Genomic DNA, 19,773 nt, shown 5'->3' on the forward strand with positions numbered 1-19,773 from the left:
AGTGCAATTAAGTGTGTGTGTGTGTGTGCATGCATGTGCGGAGACACACACACTGCCTCTCTATCTGAAGCTCAATGAGGATGGAAATCTAAAAATGATTAACTGGTGATTACTCTGTGTAACATACCCTATTTAGGACATCAAAAAACTAAAACGTTAAGTGAGGATCTTTTTAAATATCTTATATTAATGTAATTTATAGTATAAAAGGAAAGGTGGGACACATGTTACATAAAAGTTTACTTTAAATGCCATATAGGAGATACTACAGTGCTGTGGAATCTCCAGGAAGGAGAGGTCACATCCTCTTGAGGATCACCTGGGCAGCCTTATCAAAGGGGTGGTAATTCTCTCAGGCCTTGAACAATTTTAATAGATGTGGATAGGCACAGAGAAGAGTGTAAGCACTGAAGTCAGCAACAAGGGCATGGGGATAAGAAGACAGCTCAGTGCAGCACAGATAAGTACAGCACATGCTTATTAATGATGAGCATTTCATTTGGGTGGATGCAGGACATACATGGAAGGTAACACTGGAGAAGGAGAGAAGGGGAAGAAGGCTAAGATATCTTTATAAACCCCCTTTTCATGAAGGAAAAGATCCAACACAACCAGGAATGAGTGAGTAATGGTTCAAGTAGAGGAAAGACCAGCATTAAAATTTGCAAACCCATCTGATTTTAGTGTGAGGGCCCCACTCTCACCTCGCAACAAGCAATAAAGTCATCGTGCAGCTTCCCTGGGCTCTCCGGCAGGCCCGATCACATTGTAAGCCAGGTGGATGGTGTGCTTTAGAATTGCACAGCATGGTGGCTCTGAGGAATACTTATTCAAGGAAAGAATATAACGTGAAGAAACAGAAGAGTGCTGGATGGAGGGGACACTTAACTGCCAACAACTAAGAAGTCAAAACCAGCATCAGTAGGATTGAAAGAATATCTGCCAATGACCCAACTCTGAGGTTGTTATGGACATGTTGCACACAGGTTGGGAAGGTGGTTCCCTTGAATAACCATTATCACTCAATTCTGTAAATATTTGTTGAGCTCTTAGCGTGGATACAAATATAAGTAACACATCATTCAGGTCACCAGAAAGCTCATGGCCTAGTGGGTGATGCTAAGCACATAACCATAGCATAGTGAAATAAGTGTCTAGAATTGGAGTTTGGGAGCTCAATAAATGACATCTTTACTCCATCCATTTGAATGTTAAAACACATAAGACAGATAAGTAGACACATGGAACCAAATATCGCATGTTTACTAGTGGTAAAGCCGAGACTGGAGAATTACACTCAGATGTGCAGCAACAATGAGGTTCTACGACTGGACCCTGGAAAGAAACACACACACATGCAATGGCTGGATGTTCCGCAGGCCCTATCCAGTCCTCGTGGGTGCTGCTTCTGAAAATAAGCCCATGGAGGAGCACAACATAATATAAGCTTCAGAAGGTTCCAAAATAGAAGACCGAAGGAAGTAGACATCCTATCTCCAACTTTACCTGTTAGAATGAACCCCTTCTCTCCCTAGGGTGAGTCCTTTAGTGGAGAAAGAAGGTGGGAGAGAGAGAGAGAGATGTTATGGCTAACTGAGGTTTAATTCGATTCCCCACCAGGTGTGTAGAATGTGCTCTGGACACATAGATGAAGAAGCAGCAGTCAATTTGAGATGTCCAAAAGGGCAGAGAAGTGTAGAGGGTAGGGTAAGTTTCAACAAAGAAAGTGGCATTTGCTTTGGGCCTTAAGGATGGCTGCGAGTGCACTTTGATAGGCCAAGGCTGGTGAATTGCTTGAGCTCGGGAGTTTGAGACCAGTCTGGGCACATGGCAAAACCTCGTCTCCGCAAGAATAAAAATAAAAATTAACCAGGAGTGGCGGCACATGCCTGCAGTCCCAGCTACTTGGATTGAGGTGGGATTGTTTGAGCACGGGAGGTCAAGGCCTCAGTGAGCCATATTTGCACCACTGCACTCCAGCCTGGGTGATAGAGTGAAACCCTGTCTCAAAATAAAAATGAAAACGAGGATGGCTGGGAGTTGCCCAGGAAGGATAAAAGGAACAATGTGAACCCAAATACTTGATGCCCAGACAGGGAATGATGTTCTGGGGAGAGCAAGGGAATCAGCAGAGGTGGGAATGATGTTCTGGGGAGAACAAGGGAATCAGCAGAGGTGGGAATGATGTTCTGGGGAGAACAAGGGAATCAGCAGAGGTGGGATCAGTGGGGATGGCCATGGAAAGGTAGGCTGATGCTTGATTCCGCATGGCCTCATGCCTAGAAGGAGTCAGGCTACGACCAGGTGGCCATGGGGAGCCATTGGAGCTGTTTAGACAGAGATGTGATATGATCAGAATTGCATTCTTTCAAGACATTGCTGAATGCAGTGTGGAGGATGGCTCATGGATATGTGTTGGTGGTGGGTGGGGGTGAGTGGATACAGGAAGAGGGTGGAGGCTAAGAGAATAGCTATTCCAGTGTTGCAGTAGAATTTATTCCCATTCGGACTCCCTGACTTTGTGTTTAAATAGGAGGAAATCAAAGCTAAATTCAAGGTAAGACTTTTTTATGTTTAAGGTAATTCCTCTAATTTCTCATCGTTAACTTACTGTAGTCCATATATTTTACTCTCTGGACTGTTCTGCCAACTACCATGTTAAGACAGCTAAGAAATGTTTCAGGAGGATTTTTATTTTCATTCTGTCTTGTTTCCACAGTATCTCCCAAAATTGTAGAGATTTCTTCAGATATCTCCATTAATGAAGGGAACAATATCAGCCTCACCTGCATAGCAACTGGTAGACCAGAGCCTACGGTTACTTGGAGACACATCTCCCCCAAAGGTAAGAGAACAGTTTGTTGCATTGCATCACAAGGATAAATGGGGGAATTTTGGGCCCTTTGTAGGAGATTATGGGTGCTGATACCTACTCCAAAGGAGTCTACGTTTTTGATGGCTTGATGGTAATATACTCATGGCTCTGCAGAGAACGTTGATGTTCTCTGCAAAACAGGCATGCCCTCTAAGATTTCAGAATTCATACCTCAGTATCTCTCCAGTCCCTTGGAAATTAATCCCTGTTGTCTCTGGGTGAAATGGTGGTAAGGTGTTCTAGGTGAACTTTACATGTTGTTTGATGATGGAACAAAGCTTTAGTGGCAATTGTTCAGCTGGTTGTTTTAAAATAGAGAAAACACATAATGATGGGTGAGAGCTTTAAATGGCCATATTCCTAAAAGGAGACTCTCCAAGTCTGTGCCTCTGCAGCCTTGCCAAAAATCTGGTCACGAGCTGTTTTTGTGGTTTTGTTGTTGTTTTACTCCGATTGATCCTAGAGAACAAATATAACTTAATATGTGACTAAATTGCAAAAATTTACTTTATCTGAATACTCAGATGTTATGTAGACCAAAGTGTTGTTTTGTGCTTTCATGGATTGTACATTAAAACCTTTAGAATTTGAGACAAGATGTCATTTATTATTAAGCTAGCTTTTATTTGGGAACAAGAAAGATAAAAATATTTCAGTCTTAAATATTTATTGAGTGCTTGTAATAGTCCAGCCTCTCTTCTAGGCACTTGGGGTTACAGCAATAAGCCAAAGCGGTGAAGTTTTCACACTCATGAACTCACATTCTCATGAGACAGATGACAAAAAAATAAGAGTATGCAATATAACAGGTGGTATTAAGGGTGAGAAAATAGAACAGGATGTGTTGACAGAATGACAAGAGCTTTCTTCAGAGAAGGGCTCTGAAAAGAAGATATTTGTGCAGAGACATGAATAGTGGTCCTTGATTGTGTTGCTTATTGCTGATTAATGTGAAATGTGTGTATGTGATTATGTATGTATATATGTGCAGGTGTGCACAGATGGATGAGGGTGTGTGATTGGCATGAAAGACGCATATTAGGGGGTGCTTTTGGTCTCAACTCCCATGGAGGGGAAAAATGGGAAACAGAATCGGGCAGGTTAGAAGCCGGCTTGTGCGGTGGGACATCTTGGCTGAGCCTACGGGAAGCTCTGAAGATAGGATTGCCCTTCAGAAGGTTCCCTTATTAAGGTGATGGAGCTGGTCCTCTACATCGGCACAGCAGTCCAAATGTAGGCTGATCCCCAAACAGGTGTGACTGTGGGCCAGGCATCTCTCTTCACATGAGACACAGGGGGCTGACCACCGAAGGCTGTCCACCAGCAGCCGGTCCTTCCGTGAGGCATAAGTCCTCTGCTCCTGAAGGCACAGCAGTCCAAATGTAGGCTGATCCCCAAACAGGTGTGACTGTGGGCCAGGTATCTCTCTTCACATGAGACACAGGGGGCTGACCACCAAAGGCTGTCCACCAGCAGCCGGTCCTTCTGTGAGGCATAAGTCCTCTGCTCCTGAAGGTGGCTGTGCATGACAGTGTCCACTATACTTCAACATTTTAATAGATCAGAGTAAGACTATGAAAGGGCCCCAGATACCAAATTCTAGACAGTGAGAGTTGGCCCTGATGGATGTTCTCAGAGAAGGCGTGACATTTTCAGTTGTGTGTGGCCTGAATTCCTGGGAGCTGTCCTGGGCCACCATTCTTGACACTGTAACTGTGAACAAGGGGTCTTTGAAAGCTATTCATGTGTCTGCCAGTCTCTCCATTTGAAATGACCTCACATGTGGACTGGCCCAAAATCGGGGAGGAAGCTTCAGCTGTGCATGAGATCATTAGTGATGGAAAATGGACCTGGGCCCTTCTGAAGGAGGGACCATTCAGACAGGTGCATGCTAAGTCCACGGTGTGCACCATTCATCACAGCCTGATGTGAGTCCCCAGTGCTGGTGGATGCCAGCCCAGTCTGTGCCTTTGGAGTCTGCAGAACATTTATCATCAGGATAGGCTTCCTGTCCCTGATGTCAAGAGTCTCTGTCTTCTGTTTGATGTCGCTTCTTATTCCCTCATCTGGCCAGTTCTTTGTCCTTTTCTGGATGTTTCTTCCCCTGCTTCTTCTGCATGCATCTCCTTTTTGTCCTGCCATTTTATGCCTATAACTTCCCTATAAGTTATTTTTGTTGTTGTTCTATGCTTTGGCTTTCTCTTGCAGCCTCTGAAATGTTTCTGCTTTAATTTCATTGTTTTCCACATTCTCTCTCCCCCTCCTTGCAATTGTTTGTTGTCTTCCCCTCTGACGTTTGAGCCTCTTGGGTTTGCCTGGCTGATGTTCACAAGGCTGTGTGTTAGAGTCTTTTGTTTCCCCTTTTGTGGCCATCGAACAGATTCATTTCCCAAGGGAACTTTTGCCTGAGCCTGGGCCAGGTGTCCCATTTTACTGAGGTTTTAGCTGCTATGGAAACAGAAGATGGAGCAAGGAAAGAGGAGCAGGACAATCAGAATGTACCTGTGGATTAATTTACATGAACAGTGATTTCTAGATCTCAGGTCCAGTTTAGTTATCCTGGATTCAAACTGATGAGACATGCCAAGCAATAACTAATCACCTCAGAACTCACCAGGGTGCCATTTCCCAGTGACTGATTATTTGGAGATCAGAGATGTCACTGGGCTGCTGCCCAATATGCACTGAAGCTGGAGACCCTCAGCAGTCAGGCCTTCATCTTTCCCCAGTAGTATTTCCTAGCGGAGGCTTATTCTAAATAAACCAGGACGGGCTTGGGGTTCCTTGGAGAAGAAGATGTGCACCTTAGCAGAGGCTCCAAAGAAAGAGTGCTGTTGTCATCTTTTGTGTCATTCTTCGAGGGTAGATCACAGTTCCATCAAGATCTTTCTTACATGCGAACCCGCCAAATCCCTGGATGAATAGCTGATCAGGGCTAAGCTCTTTTGGCAACCCTGATGACTTCATTGCATTTTTTCTCTCCAGACTGATCTGTTTGTTCTGTACATTTCTTAAAAGTCCTTGTTTCCTTCATTATCACTTATGTGGTACTGCTTGCGATAAACTTATATAAACTTCTTTTTAGATTGTGCATTGCTAGTCTTGACTACCTTGTGTGGAAAGGAATACAGAAATGTTAAGGACTATTTCAGATGTGGCTCATACACTTTGGTATAGGTCACCTTAGGAGTGTCCATCAGGTGGAAAAGGAGATGGAGGGCCCTGTGTAGCACTTTATGTCAGATAGAGAAAATGTCAGTTGTCCATGTCCAGTACAGAGAGGGAGGTAGGGCCTCCAAGGCCACCTCTTGGCACTTCCATTGATTGTTTGAAATAATTTCCATGTATTATTATGGACATTATGCCTTTGTAGTTCCCTTCAGGAATTTATCAGAATTCAAAGAGAAAGTGAACTAGCTTTTTAAAGATTCCTGCCCTGACTCTGCACAACTGGTTTGAGATGGGCAGATGTTGTTTGCATCTGCACAGACCTTGGTCTTTTCAGGAGGAAGAGCCCCCATCTCACTCCTCTCACTAGCAGGAGCCATCTCCATCTGCATGAAGGCTTATTGACCCCAAGCCGGAGTCCTTCTAAGTGCTAGCATAGGGTACTAGGTGCACAGGCACCGTCGGTGGAACCCCAACCTTCTGTAGGTAGAAAAAAGGAACAAGGCAGCCAACTGCCCACTGTGCCTGGTGTCATGACTCTGGGCTTTGCCCTTTGTCCACATCTAGACCTTCAAGAATGTGTTTTTTAGCACAGCCCTTAAACTCTCAGCTTTCTGTCTCCAATAGAACAACGTTCATGCTATCTGGTTCTCCTGAGTCTTCACTATGTAAATGGAAACATGATCTCTTTCAATATACTCCAAAAGATGCTGTGTTGGACCTCACTCTTCATAGAAAAGCATTCTGAAAGCCTTATTGTTATGTTACCAGTTTCAGTTGGATTGTAAGAGCTTTAAAGACAAGGCTAGGATTCCTACATTGCCACATTCCTGAGAGCCCAAAATGAAACTCAGGTGAAGGAGTGAGTCTCATCACTTATCTGTGGGTGTCACTATCCATTTGCAGCCAGGGATCACTGAGTATCCTAACGGAGCTCCCATCTTGGGTGCACTTACCTTCACCTTTCTCTCATCAAACAAGACACTGACAATAAAAACCTCATCTAGGTTACCTAGATAACACGTTGTACTGAGATATTGGTAGGGGGATTCAGCAAAGCCCTGTGAGCTGTTCAGAGAAATGTCCTCATTTCCAGTTTATTTTCAATGTCCCTGCCCCATGAGTTCTTTGAGATCAGAGTTTGCATCTCACGTCTCTTTGATTCTCTCCTTCTAGCACAATGCCTAGCACCTAGGAAGTATTTAATAAATATTGGTCAGTTCAGTGAACAAGCACTGATATTTGCCAATGCCCCAGAGGCATGCCTGTTCTCCCAGTTCAAAGACTATCTCGATCCTTGAGAAGTTCTCCTTCACTTTGATGTTGGCATGGAGACCTGGAGTGTTTCCTGCTGGTGAGTCTCCAGGACATTTTCTCTGGTCTTCACAGGATCTCCAAGCCTTTCCTGAAGTCCCCTTGAGGGGACCCTGCTGTGGCAGGACTCAACTTGTCCTTGAAGAAGAAACTCCTTTTCAAGTTTCCTTTTGCAAGAAGAGAGGAGGCTCACAGGTGACTTGGATGGTGGGTCATCCATGAGCTGCCTTCTGCTGTCATGGCTGCCTCATTGCAATTGCTCTTCATCTGGCCATTCTAGTGGGCATCTGGCCCTTGTAGTGCCTTGCTGTTCCAAGTACTCCTATGTCTAAACCCCGGTTGGCTCCCAACCACGATTTCCTAAGGCAATCCCGATATCACCTGGGGGATTATTTCAACTGTATATGAAAATTTGCCATTCCTTATAGGTTAATCAAAAAAAAATGAAAAGAAAGGAATCAATCGGTAGAAAAAAGAAAAGTACTTTAAATTCAGTTCCACTCTTGTGCCTCTTTCTCTCTCTCTCTCTCTGTGTGTGTGTGTGTGTGTGTGTGTGCGCGCATGTGCATATGTATGTGTGTGTTTCTCAGGTTCTCTTTCTCTCTTTTTCCTTCTTTCTCTCTACCTCCTGGTATATGAATTGAGGTGGGTTAGAGATCAGAAGAGATCTTCCCTAGGGTCACATAAAGACCCTGGGAGCAGATTTAGAGCAGAGCCTTATGTCTGTTGTATTCCAAGCCAAGCCCTTGTTCTGCAAGCCTTTCTCTTTACCCAACGTGAAGTGGGTACATCTGTGTGGCCTACTCTCCATACTGGCAGGGCTCAGTAACCTTCCTCAGCTGCCAGATCTCTTTCTTCCCACCTCAGTTCTCCCGTTCTACTTGAAGAGGTCTAGTGGACATTTGGCTGCCCTGTTTCTTTTTTCTGGAGTTTTAAAAGGCACCAAATTGATGGGGGCAAAGTGACACCTGGATAAGAGTTCTTCTCCTGGCCAATGTCCTGAGCCCCATGCTCCCCCTCCCTTTCCCCAATATCCTCACCCCACCATACATGCACCTATTTTCCTATTTGTAAGCATTGACAAGGCCTTCTCCCTAGCCAAGCAGGACACTAAAGCACTAATTGGCACTAGAGGTATCACAGCTTGAGTTCAACCAGAGCTGGCAGGTTCCATGACTCCAGTGACAGCTCTGTGAAAAAGTGTCAGGAGCAGAGCTCTGGCATGCCATCGGCTGACTGCAGCACCCTGGCACTAATGAGCAGCCTGTCAGCACCAGCATCCGGGGCCCCATGTGGCACTGAGATCATTAGAATGGCAGAGGAGAAAGACTTCCTCAGCAAAGAGGAGCTGGGGAGGGGAGGAGAGGACAAAATGGAACTAAAGATATCACCTTACCCACAGAGGGCAGCCACCCAACACCAAAGGACTGAGAAGAAAAAGGGAGAAAGAGAGAAAGCAACAGGTTTTCTAAATCCATCTATGCCAATTCTAGACAACTCTTGGAGTCTCCTTTTGGTTGGATTGCCCTGTCAGTAATCAATATGGGCTGTAAATCCTTGCAATAATCCAAGAAGGGGCCTCAGTGATTAAATTAACTCTTTAGTCTTGGCTGTGCTATGAAACCTGGAAGTCACCCAAGTCTCTAGGAAAGAGGGACCTAGGGCGTAAAGCAATACTTGAGATCTTAGTCTTTTTGCTATTTGTCAGGGCAGGCTCTCTACCTAGGGTATCTCCTGCACTGCCACCTGCCTGCCTATCTTCTGCTAGAGTATCAGAATCCAGGATAGGCAATTAATAGAAGGAGTTTTCCCTCTGTTATTCCTTCCCAGAGGGAGGTAGGGGGACTAGTCAGTGTGTCCACTCTGTATCTGCTTCCTGAGGCCAAGTATGAATTATCCATCTTGTTCATTCTTCTGCTTCAGAACCAGAACTGGGCCTTCAGGTCTGAGCATTAAGCAATGCCTGGCTCTTCTCTGAGGCTTCTGCTACTAACAATGACTGCATTTTCATGAGCAAAGGCAGCAATGTGTCTGAAAGAGATAGGCTTTGAAGGCAGGTCCAAGGGGATTTGTATTACTTTGCACTACTCACTGGCTGGGTTGTGCTGGAGTAGTGATAAACCTCTCTGAAGATGTGCTTCTTTATTAATTTCATTCTTGCTTCTTGGCATGAACCCTACCTAGCATTTTCATGATTTGGTTCTAGACCCCATTTGCTCCACACACCACAGTCACACTAACAACTTGACATTCTCCACACACTAGATGTCTTTGCCTTTGCACACCCCATTTGTTCTCCTTCCATCCCCCCTACTTTTGGTTTGAGTTCTACCCTTGTTGCAAGACCATACTCAAATGCTACCAGTTTGAAAGCCTCTGGTGACTTTCTTCAGGCAGAGTGATTCACCCTTTTCTTTGAGATCCCACAGCACTTTGCGTGCATTTCCAATTATGGCACCTCTTACAGGTACTCAAGGGCCTCTGACTACTCCTGTCATGCCAGGGATCATGGCAGCCAGGGACCGCCCTAACGCTGTTTTGCCTTTAGTGTCTGATAAAGCACCAGATGTTTTGGGGTCTTGTAAATGATTGCTGAATGAGGAAGTATCAGATACTGCAGATGTAGTTTTCAGTCTTTTTCTAAAATTAAGTCTGTCTTAATTTAATATGTACAATATTATATTATTAAATGTAATATAGTATAATATAATGTTTCTCTTTGCATCAGTTTTGACTGTGGATCATCTCATATTTCCCAAACCAATCAAAGGAATTCATAAGAAAAGGCCCTCCCCCGCACTGTCTTCCTCATGTGTACTCAAGTCTGAGCTTTAGACTCTGTGAAACAGAGATGATAATACCTTCCCACATGGATATGACAAGGATTAAACATGTGCACCAATGGAAAGCGCCTGGCCCCATCACAACACATAGTATGTGTCCAATAATGTTAGCTTGCAGACCTTCAGCCAGCCCCCTCCTCTTCACTCCCACCCATGAGAAAAGAACAGAAGGGAAGGAAACTCGTTATTTTTTTTTCTGAAAAGATTGAATCTTTATAAAAGCTCAACTCAGTCCATTGCCAGAATGGATAGATATTCAAAGGTGCTTAATCAGCACCACTCTCATCTCCACCATTTCCTAATTAACATAGGTGCTTGATTAAAATTCCCAGTACCCCAAGGAGCTATCCCAGGAGGGCCAAGTAATTGCCATTGCAAAAGATATTACAGTAGTCATTGATGGTGGAAGAACAAAAAATAATTGCATCATAATGGAAAGTGGCCAGCTTCCTGTCCAGAGTAGCTGTGAAACATACAGCATTAGGTTCAATCTATACAGAAAAAAAAAGGGATTAATTATGACAAAGATAAACCAGTGGTACAACCTCAAGTTGGGGAAAAGTGTCCAGAAACTCCTTACGCAAGTGGTTTAAACACAGACAGGCAGACCAAGGTGGGAGAGAAAAAAACAGAGGAAGACATTTATAGATCACTCTTTAACTCTGTCATTCTCTTTAACTGTAAAATTACTGCTAGATAGATGCAGTTAGGATAAAATTTGCCAGTGTCAATAAAGGTTTTTGTAAATTTAATATTTATGATCTGGTTTAAAGCATTATTATAGCTGTGTAACTTCCTACTTCAAAGAAGAGAGAAATAATAAAAAGACTAGTGGGGAAATTAATGAGTTCAATGTGCTGAATTGAGAACATATGAAATCAAGCCTCATTCTAGAAACCAAGGGCAGGAGTGCATACCACAGACACTGTTTGCGGTTTTACCCAATTATTTTAAAACCCTTGAAAAATATTGTAGAATCAGATGTCTGCTGAATTCAGACATTACTAACAGCATCCTCCCCCACACTCTCCAGAGTCTTAAGCTATTTATGCCTGTACTTGGTGACCGTTACCATGCAGAACTGTTTTGATGGAACAAATAAAGGAAACATGATAGCAAGAAGATTGTATCATCCTCCCCACAGAAGCCAACCAGCCATAGCTCAGTAAGATGCAAAGTCTCAGTAAAATGGTAGCCCCTACAGGGCAGGAGACCCCATCTCTCAACCAGTGCCCATAAGAGTCAGCACCGCCTGGGATTATGGGAAGGTCCTTAGTGGGACGTCTCACTGCCCATCACAACCAGGGTACCTCCTCGAGTCACACCGCTGTAGACCAGCTAAAGGCTTGGGGAGTTTCTTGTGTAGGACCCTCCAAGCACTGCCAACCAAACTAGGAGAAACTTTCGGATGAAAACGTCCATATCACTAGGTCCTCAGGTGTATTGTTCTGACTTTGTGCCTACTGTTGGATCCTGAGTTTTGTTTTGACCCATGATGACTGCCTTTCTCCTGGAGTCTAAATAACACCAGAGGCAGTATCATTCAACCATAACAATAGCTAACAGTTGGTGGATGCGCAAGAATGTCGGGGGCTCTCTTCTAAAAACGTTTATGCATAGTAATATCTATTCTTCACAACTAGGCGAGACAGGTCTTCTTATTAGCCCACCTTATCAATGAGAAAACTTAATATGTTTTTCCATTTGAATGAGGCTTAGGGAGATCAGGCTAATGGGCCCAGGTTACACAGTGCCACATTGCAGACGTGGGTTCCAAGCCAGGCAGTCGGTCTGTCCCCAGAGTGCAGGGGCTTCATTGCTGTGCTGGGTAGTGTAGTTCTCAAAGGGCAGTCTCTGGACCATTGCATCAACCAGCATCACCTAGTTCATGCCCCAGCCTTACTGAATGACAGCTGTAAGGGTGGGGTCCAGAAGCCTGATTTTGACAATTCCTCCAGGTGATTGTGATGCACGCTCAAGTTTGAGAACTACTGCTGTGTAAATGTGCTCTGTGCCCAGCAATCTTCTTCATCAGCGTTATGTTACTTAATTCTCATGGAGGCCCTAATAAGTAGGCATTATTTTTATTTTAGAGATGAAGACATGAAAATCAGGGGACAGGAGAAGGAATTTGCCCACAAATACTAAACGACAAAGGTGAAATTCAAATCCAAGTCTTTTTGACTCCAAAATCCACATTGTTAATGCATATTGATTTCCTGCTTGATTTCTAGCCCACTGCTTCATCTTGCTCTCTGGGACATGTCTATTCTCTGGTTTCATCCCACCTACCAGCTTGGAGCACCCGGTCCTTGCGTTGTGCACATTCTCACAGCATTCTTACAAATTTACCCACACCTATGTCCTCGCGCTGGACTCCAGGCTCTGCTATGTGCCAGGTCTCTGCATTCCACCCTCCCCAGCAACCTCAGGCTTCTTCCAGTAGGTCTGGAGATGAGCACCCCAGTGGCAAAAGACAGAGCCCTTGCGTGGAGGTTGAACCTCTTCCTCACTGGCAGCTGAGCTCTTCCAACTGAGTCAACCTTTCTCTTTCCTCTCTTCCACCTGGATGGCCGTGGCGCACAGGACGGACACAGCCTCCCTCTGACCTGACTTATGTTTCCTCATGTTAAATGCTATCACTCACTCAAATAATGCTGTGTCTTGTGCATTGATTGTTATTAGAAGATTCTTTTATACCTTAACAGCTTTAGACATGAAATTGCCAGATTCCAGGGTATGTGTGTCCTTTCTTATCTGAGTCTGTTCAGTTTCCCCACCTGTCTTTGTGAGAGTTGGCATTCTTCATCTTCCTAGCTGTGTAAAATGCTTTTCTCTCCAGAACCAGGACAGTTGAAAGCGATTGAGCAGAGCATCATTTCAGTTCCTCAAGGCCCCAGTCTGCCACCTGGCTCTCCAAATACCATGGCACAGCAGCAGCCTGCCTTTTGCGCTAGAACCCAGAGTCCTGAAGATGTGGCCCCTTCCCTGGGAGGCTCATCTTGCCCCTTATTCTACCCAACAGTGGTGGGTTCTTCTCTGCTTACTGCCCTCACCCCCACACACCCCACCCTGAAAAACAAACCTCTTTTCCTCCTTCTAATCCAGAGCTAAACAGAATGACTTTGGACTTCACAGTTCTTCTGTAAAAGATTCAGGACTCCCCCTCTTTAACTGGTCTGCAGCCCGGGAGGCTGTTCCTCCCCTAATTCCTTGCATCACTGCCTCGCCCTTTATGGAGTGCTTTGCTGAGGTGACTGTGGTTGAAGATACCTGGCCAGTTATCTGCATGATAGAAAAAGACAAATGGCTTTCTCCCTCATTGATTTATTTATTTTGACACATACCAGTCCAGAAAAGGATTTAAGCAGAGAAAATGGTATGGATTTTGTCCCCAGGAAAACCTTTTGGTAAAGCAATTTTGATTAACTTATTTGTTCAGTAATTGTTTATTGAGCACCTACTGTGTGCTGGGCAACTCTCTGAGGTACTAGAGACCTATGAGTGAACAAAGCAGACCAAAGCCCTGGCCTCCCAGAGCTTGTATGCTAGTGGGAGGGAGAGAAAATGAGCACGTGAATGAGGAAGGCTTGTAATATGTTATATGGTGATTGCTTTAGGGTAACAGGCAAAGAGATGATCAGGTGTGTGTCTGAGAGATTGTAGAGCTAAATAGGGTGGTAGAATGCATTCATTAAGGAGATACCTCATAAAAGGGGGACCCACATTTGCATAGCTTGGCAGGAGTACTCCTGGCAGGGTTCACAGTGACTACAAAGGCATGACATCAGGACCCAGCCAGCATGCTCACGGAACATCAACATAGCCACATGGTGACGGGACCTATTTAAAACCTTCCCTGTCTGCACTAGACTCTAAGCTTCATGAGGGCAGGAAGCATGCCTATCCTTGCTCATTGCTGTGTACACCAATGTTTAGCACCAATTTGCCTCTCAAATCATACATATTCAATACATATTTGTTTAAAAAATAAGTGAATAAAATAAACATGAGTTTATAGTTTGAGTACTTGAGCAAGCATGCTGGAAAGACATGAGTTTCAAGTCAGAAATGGCGGTCCCTTAATTAACGATTTCAAAGAGTGACAAGTTCAGGCCAATGGTGGGGGTAGCTTATGGCTAAGACAGAGGGGAAGGCCCATGAGAAGATGAGGCCAGGTAGGTGACAGCACAGGTGTCTGAGGACTCATCACAAGGAGCGTTGCAGTCACCCCAGGTAATGGCTGAGGCTAGTGACAAGTCGGGCTGTGAGCCAAGTGTCAAAGCCCTCGATGAATCTTGAGGGACTCAGGATATCAGTCATTGGCAGAAAAGAAGAGACGGCGGAGCAACATTGCCAGGTGGCAGGAGCTTCAGACCAGCAGGAGCAGGGCTATTCAATAAAAGTGTGAAGGAGAAAAGGTCTCCATTTGAGGAGGATCCTCCACTACGAGGAGGATCATAGCTCCAACCTCCGCATGCCAAAACAGGCAACTCAGCATTTTCTTTAGAAAGCTACCCGAGGACGCACTCCCCTCAGGAAACAGCTGGGTTTCAATAAATGAAGGCAGTCCAGGGAGCACTCTGCCTGAAGGCTGATGGTCTCAGGGAACATCTTGCTTATGCTGTGGGTGTTCCAGAGAGCCCAGAGGATGGGTGTGGAAGGTGGGGGAGAGTGAAAGATTGGCCAGAAGGGGGAAATTCTTTTCTCTAGGGGAATGAATGGGCTGGAGAGCCTGATGATGTTAGGGGAGCAGGAAGGGATGCACATGCCTGTACGCACCCTGGCAATAAGAGATGAGGTGTGTTGGTGTTAATCCCACATGTTCCCAGTGGAAGGTGGTGAAACCTCACCTCACAGATTTCAGTTGCAACCTGTATCTGTGGCGGGGCAGAAACCCCTTTTCTTCCTGCCCCTGAAGGTACAGCAGTGGCAGTAAGTGGGTAGCTCTCCGTAGGCCAAGTCTTCCTGTGGTCCAGAGTAAGAAGACCAATCTTCAGGAAGGCAGTAAAAGGTCAAGGGCAGAGGTCATGAGACACTGGGAGTGGAGAAGAGAGGGTAGGGCTTAGACATATGTTGGGGGCCAAACTGTCAGAACCTGATGCTTGGTCCAATGTGGGATGGGAGTGAGGGTGGAGGACAGGCTGGGAAAGACTACCAGGTTTCTGGTTTGGCCTCCTTATTGCCTATTCAAGAGAACTAGGGGTTCTCTGTCCAGCTTTTCTCCTGTGTGGCAATAGGTAGGGTATTATGGACTAGCTGATGTCTGATTTATTTCTGCCTGCTGATCCATGTGGGTTAGCTCTCTTTTCTACAAAAATGATCATAACAACTCCAGACTCATTTTTTAAGAGGAGGGATTTATAAGATTGAACAGAAAGGATAGAATACAGCGGATATATGATAAATAGGCAGAATGAATAATCTTTTATTCAGTAGATATTTATTGAGTAGCTAAAGCACAACAGTATGTACTTAGGTGCTGCAGATTGCATGGTGAATTCAGCCTTTGCCTCATTGGACTGCAGTATGGGAGAGTAGGCAATATTCAACAAATAAACATGCAGCCCAATGCCAGGCAGAGGTAGTGCCATGGAGAAAAATTAAAAAAAAAAAAAAAAAAAAAAAAAAACGACATGGGTGAAGAAAGCCAGGAGGAGCTGCTTTCGTTAGAGAGTGACTTTAGTGCTGCAAGAAAGCCAGCTCAGCACAGAGCCTAGAGACCCAAGCGAGATGAGACAGCAAGGCTTCGTATGAAGAGAGGGTGTTCCAGGCAGAGGTAACTGCAAATCTGAGGCCATGAGTGGGGAATGCATTTGGTGTGTATGAAGAACAGCAAGAATTCTGATGCTCAGGGAAGTGATGTAGGATGCTGTGACGAGAGCCCCTATAGTCAGTTCATGCATGAACCTGAAAACCATGTGCAAAACTGTGGGACTTGTTCTAATAAAAATACACCAGCACATTTTAAGCAGGAGAGCGAAATAATTTAATAAATGTTTTCTTTTTTATCTTTTTTATTTAAATTTATTTTTTATTGTACTTTAAGTTCTGAGATACATGTGCAGAACGTGCAGGTTTGTTACATAGGTATAAATGTGCCATGGTGGTTTGCTGCACCTATCAACCCGTCGTGTACATTAGGTATTTCTCCTAATGGTATCCCTCCCCTAGCCCCCCAACCCCCTGACAGGCCCTGGTGTGTGATGTTCCCCTCCATATATCCATGTGTTCTCATTGTTCAGCTCCCACTTATGAGTGAGAACATGTGGCATTTGGTTTTCTGTTCTTGTGTTTGTTTGCTGAGAATGATGGTTTCCAGCTTCATCCATGACCCTGCAAAGGACATGAACTCATCCTTTTTATGGCTGCATAATATTCCATGGTGTATATGTGCCACATTTTTTTTATCCAGTCTATCATTGATGGACATTTGGGTTGGTTCCAAGTCTTTGCTATTGTGATCAGTGCATGTGCATGTGTCTTTATAGTAGAATGATTTATAATCCTTTGAGTATATACCCAGTAATGGGATTGCTGGGACAAATGGTATTTCTGGTTCTAGATCCTTGAGGAATCGCCACACTGTCTTGCACAATGGTTGAACTAATTTACACTCCCACCAACAATGTAAAATTGTTCCTATTTCTCCACATCCTCTCTAGCATCTGTTGTTTCCTGACTTTTTAATGATCGCCATTCTGACTGGTGTGAGATGGTATCTCATTGTGGTTTTGATTTGCATTGCTGTAATGACCAGTGATGATGAGGTTTTTTTCATATGTTTGTTGGCTGTATAAATGTCTTCTTTTGAGAAGTGTCTGTTCATATCCTTCGCCCACTTTTTGATGGGGTTGTTTTTTTCTTGTAAATTTGTTTAAGTTCTTTGTAGATTCTGGATATTAGTCCTTAAAGAATTACTTTAACCATGAAGAGAAAGATGGAGAGGAGGGGGCGTAAAGATAGCTAGTAAAGGCGTAAAGGTATACCAGTTAGAATACTGTTGATTTCATCCATCAAGAATTGATGACGTCATGGACTGCAGTGGTAAGATTTACAATGTAAGAGTATGTTAATCTGGAATATATTCTGAAACTAAGCTAGAAAGTTCATTGATTGATTAGATGAAGTTTGTGAGAAAGAGCTCAGTATTAAGACTGACTATAAGATTTGTGGCCTGGGCTGCTAGTATATACCATGCTGGTAATATACTATTCTTGGACATCAAAAACTCCAAGAAAAGCAGGCTTGTGGTAGGAAAGACTTTGGTCCTTTAGATATACAAATGGAAATGTTGAGTAGATAGTTGACTACTCCAGGGAGCTAGAAAAATGCATATGGGAATCCTAACCATACAGATGGTGTTTAGAGCCAGAGGCTGGCTATCCCACATGCAGCATGAAGGCAGACAACAGCTCTGTAGGCCAGGAACAGTGGCACTCCAATAGTCTAGTGTCAGGAAATGGATGATCCAGCAAAGACAATTGGGAGATGAGAAGGAAATCTCAAAACCAGTTCAAGGAGAATGTTTCATAAAGAGTGGGTGTGATTACAGCACAAGGTTTGCTTAGAAGTCCAGGGAGATGAGGATTAAGATTTGGCAAAATGCACTTATACACATGAGACATTGGAAAGAAGGGTTCTGATGAAGACAGTAGATAAAAGATTAATTAGAAAGAGGGAGAATGGGTTAAAGATGTTGAGATAGTAATTAATTTTGCTGAGAAGTTTCACTACAAAGGGAAGCAGAATATGGAGGGTCAGTGGTTAGAGGAGAGTATGAGTTCAGGATTTTTTTCTCTAAAGTCCAGTCTGCAGCCTAATATCCCTTGGTCCTTTACTGGCTATTATTGCGGTGTAATTACTTGTCTCAGTGTTCTCAGTTGTTCCTCCTCCTCAGATAAAATAGGGGAAAGAGTTAGCCAAGATTGGCCTCTGCTTTTTGAGCAATCTATACATTTTGATCTTCAGCCAAATGACCTCAAAATTTTTATGTGTGGCTTTTGGGTGCTCTGGGAATTTGGAACAAAAGTCACTATGTTGCTAAAGCAATTGACTGTGGCTGACACTAGGTGCTTTGTCTGGAAGTGAGACTATCTGCTGCCAGCCCTAATGAGGATTCCACTGAGGATTGATAGTTGTGGCACTTACGGGAAACATTGCTTGGAGTGGGAACCAGCTTATACGAAGGGGCAGGGGACACAGAATGATTTCTGCTCATCCCCAGTCCCTCCCCAAGGACCAGGGCAGAAGTTCTCAAAGTCCTCAATATTTAACCCTGCATGACCAGATGCTCACCTGAAGCAGGGGTGTATGAATGTATCTTTTTTCAAAAAAGATGCCACGGCAGGAATCAAGTTAGCCTTTTGAAGCCACCCCTCTGGCCCACACACGAGAAGTCCCCTCCTTGTCCAGGAGAAGCTCTGAAGGGAGTGGAAGTGCAGGGGCAACCCAACACCACAGAAATGTGGACAAACACTGCCCAAGTCGTATTCTCAGGGGAGTAGGGCTCTGGGGAAAATACCTCCGCTCTACGTAGGTCCATGCCCTGGGAATTCTGTGAACATCTCTGCTGCCTCAGTGCTGTGAATTCTACATCAAGGGGGCAGAGGAAGCAGGCAGCCTCAGTGTTTAGGCTTGAATAACGTTAGGGATGAGGGAGAGCTCACCAACCTGGAAAACGTACCTGCCGCCATACCCTGCCCACCTAATCCTGGCTTGCAGGTGACTTCCTGGGTATTCATACAAAATGCTTCTCTTCAGAGTCCTAACAAACCCATTCTCATTGCCACCATTGCCCTAGAGGCACTCCTTTCTTGGAGAGGGAAAGCCAGTTGATTGATAGAACATTGTATAAGATGGGGAATAGGAGAGAATAGCTTCCATCCCTCTCTGCACCCACCTTCTCCCCAGAACTCATGGCTCTTGAGAATTTGGAGCAAATTAGTGAGAGTGACCACAGTGTTTTCCTCCGCATCATTCTGCTGTCTTTAGTTTTGCTTCCAGCTGCCCACACTGACCAGCCCCTGTGCTGCTTCTGAGCGGTCACGTTCCTCCGTGTGCTGACATGTCTTCTCTCTGCATCACCACAGCTTCCTAGACCTCTTGGTTTGGGTCACTCAGGTGTTGTCATGGCAATGACATCCTCAGTAGAGTAGCACTGCTCATGTTGTCATGGTTATCAGGACCTCTTGATGGGAGCCCCACTTCACTGTTGTCATGTGGAGAGCAGGAAGGAACCCTAGGCCCTTCCGGTAAGCCTGGATTCTTAGGCTAGGCATGAGTCATCTGTGCCTGAAAATGAAGGTGGTTATGATTAGGGAAATAGCAGCTGCCTAAAATGGTGAGATTCTAACCATTTGAGAAACGAATAACTGAAAGAGGGATCATCATCCTCATCACCGTGATCACCTCCTTCCCACCTCCTCCTCATCCTCTGCATAGTGTCTGATATTTTTACGGTAGCTTGGCTATGTTCCAGGCACTCTTCTAAGTGGTTTCCATTTGTGAACTCCTCAATTTTCTTGACAGCCTTATGATGTAGGTGTTCTTGCTGTTCTTTTGCAGATGAGG

At 44.6% G+C, this 19,773-nt stretch overlaps 1 protein-coding gene across 7 annotated transcripts in view; it reads left to right on the top strand.

Moving 5' to 3' along the window:
• The window catches only part of NTM (neurotrimin), a 958,823-nt gene that overhangs the window by 830,821 nt on the left and 108,229 nt on the right, over nucleotides 1-19,773 (top strand). For all 7 annotated transcript variants that reach the window (XM_054439510.2, XM_063671630.1, XM_054439513.2 and 4 more), the window contains exon 4: nucleotides 2,720-2,845. In XM_054439510.2, coding sequence (XP_054295485.1) covers nucleotides 2,720-2,845 — 126 coding nt within the window. The remainder of the gene's footprint in view (nucleotides 1-2,719; nucleotides 2,846-19,773) is intronic.

This window comes from Pongo pygmaeus, chromosome 9 (assembly GCF_028885625.2).
Source record: "Pongo pygmaeus isolate AG05252 chromosome 9, NHGRI_mPonPyg2-v2.0_pri, whole genome shotgun sequence".
Classification (NCBI taxonomy): domain Eukaryota; kingdom Metazoa; phylum Chordata; class Mammalia; order Primates; family Hominidae; genus Pongo; species Pongo pygmaeus.